At 38.9% G+C, this 1,760-nt stretch overlaps 1 protein-coding gene across 1 annotated transcript; it reads left to right on the forward strand.

Moving 5' to 3' along the window:
* LOC104888592 (hevamine-A) lies at positions 1–1,192 on the forward strand. Its single transcript, XM_048640894.2, has one exon. The coding sequence runs from the start codon at positions 165–167 to the stop codon at positions 1,071–1,073; it is 909 nt and encodes a 302-aa protein (XP_048496851.1). The 5' UTR covers positions 1–164; the 3' UTR covers positions 1,074–1,192.
* The last annotated feature ends 568 nt before the right edge of the window (positions 1,193–1,760 follow it).

The raw sequence follows: 1,760 nt of genomic DNA on the forward strand, positions 1-1,760 counted from the left end.
ACCCACACATGTATCATGTTGCTGCTGCACTATATCAAACGTTGACCATCTTTAGGAGCACTAAAAAAAACACATACACTACAATCTATAAATATTGACCACTTAAACAAGCCAATGCAACATACCATCAAATATTTTGTTATACACAATACTTAAGCCATAACATGTACACTACAAAACTCCATCTTCTTCCTCTCTTTCTTGTTCTCCTACCTTTCCTCGTCCAGGCACGCTGTTATGGCGATCGTCGCGGCGGCATAGCCATATACTGGGGCCAGAATGGAAATGAAGGACGTCTCAATGAAACTTGTGCCACTGGAAGATACAAATATGTCAACTTAGCCTTTCTTAACATATTTGGAGGGGGACAAGTTCCCTCCTTAAACCTAGCTGGTCATTGTGATCCAGGCTCTGGTGGGTGTGTTGGCCTATCTAGTGAAATCGAGTTTTGTCAATCACGAGGTATTAAGCTTCTTCTCTCCCTAGGAGGTGGCATAGGGAACTACTCATTCTCATCTAGGAAGGATGCCAAAAACTTTGCACAATATTTATGGGACAACTTTTTAGGTGGTCATTCAAACTCTAGACCTCTAGGAAATGCAGCGTTAGATGGTATTGATTTTGATATTGAGTCGGGTTCAACCTTATATTGGGATGATTTAGCACGATTTCTTCATAGGTTTAATAGGAGGAGAGGAAGGAAGGTGTACCTAGGTGCGGCCCCTCAATGTCCATTTCCTGATAGGTTTTTAGGCACGCCTTTAGAAACAGGACTTTTTGACTATGTATGGGTCCAATTTTACAACAACCCACCATGTCATTATAATGGTAACATTACTAACCTTATCGAGTCATGGAACTTGTGGAGCTCACGAAACTACATAAAGAAGTTGTTCATGGGGTTGCCCGCCGCCCCGCAAGCCGCCGGAAGTGGATATTTACCGCCAGATGTGCTGATCTCTCAAGTTCTACTTATAATTAAGAGATCACCCAAATATGGAGGGGTTATGTTTTGGTCCAAGTTTTGGGACGATCAAAGTGGTTACACTCAAGAAATTGTCAACTTTGTTTAAATTGTTATTTTGTATAACTACAATATCTGTATTCTCTTAATAATTGGATGTAATAAGTTTGGAAGATTTGATCATCTAGCTATGAATGCGACTTCAATAATAGTTGAATATTTATGTAACACAGAGATTACAAGGAAGTTGACTTTTTCTTTAATTTCGCACCGCTGACTTTTTTTTTTTATCTTGGATATACTGTAATTCAAAGCGTGCGCAACAATACCAATTACCAAGTGGATATAACTTTTACTGGGCTTTGTAACTTGTTAGTATTCATGATGGGCCTACATTAAAACTGTGTGTTATGACTGTTATCCCTGGGCCTGGACCTGGACTGTAAAGGTCAATCGGGCCCCTATATACACATGGCACACTGTTCCAACAGAACAAGAATTATGGATCTCTGACTTTTAGTGTGGTTACAATTTCCTTAGGTGAGAGTGGAACAACACGTTTTCTGTGTTTTTGGCGCGACGAGTGGATGAATAGAAATGTCCTCATTTAATTTATTTTCGGAAATTGAACAGGCGAATAAAGGGGATAAACAACATGTTACACGGCAATGTTTTGGTTGTATCTTGTTACTTCTATAATTCTATATAGTACTTCATATTTCATAATATATTATATATCTAATGGTTCAGGGTTACAGCCTTACATGATTAATTAGCTACCTTATTTTGCCTTCAT

Source organism: Beta vulgaris, chromosome 3 (assembly GCF_026745355.1).
Source record: "Beta vulgaris subsp. vulgaris cultivar EL10 chromosome 3, EL10.2, whole genome shotgun sequence".
NCBI classification, from domain to species: Eukaryota; Viridiplantae; Streptophyta; class Magnoliopsida; order Caryophyllales; family Amaranthaceae; genus Beta; species Beta vulgaris.

Excerpts from the sequence above, each read along its gene's own strand:
- LOC104888592 (XM_048640894.2), top strand. The coding sequence starts at position 165 with ATGTACACTACAAAACTCCATCTTCTTCCTCTCTTTCTTGTTCTCCTA.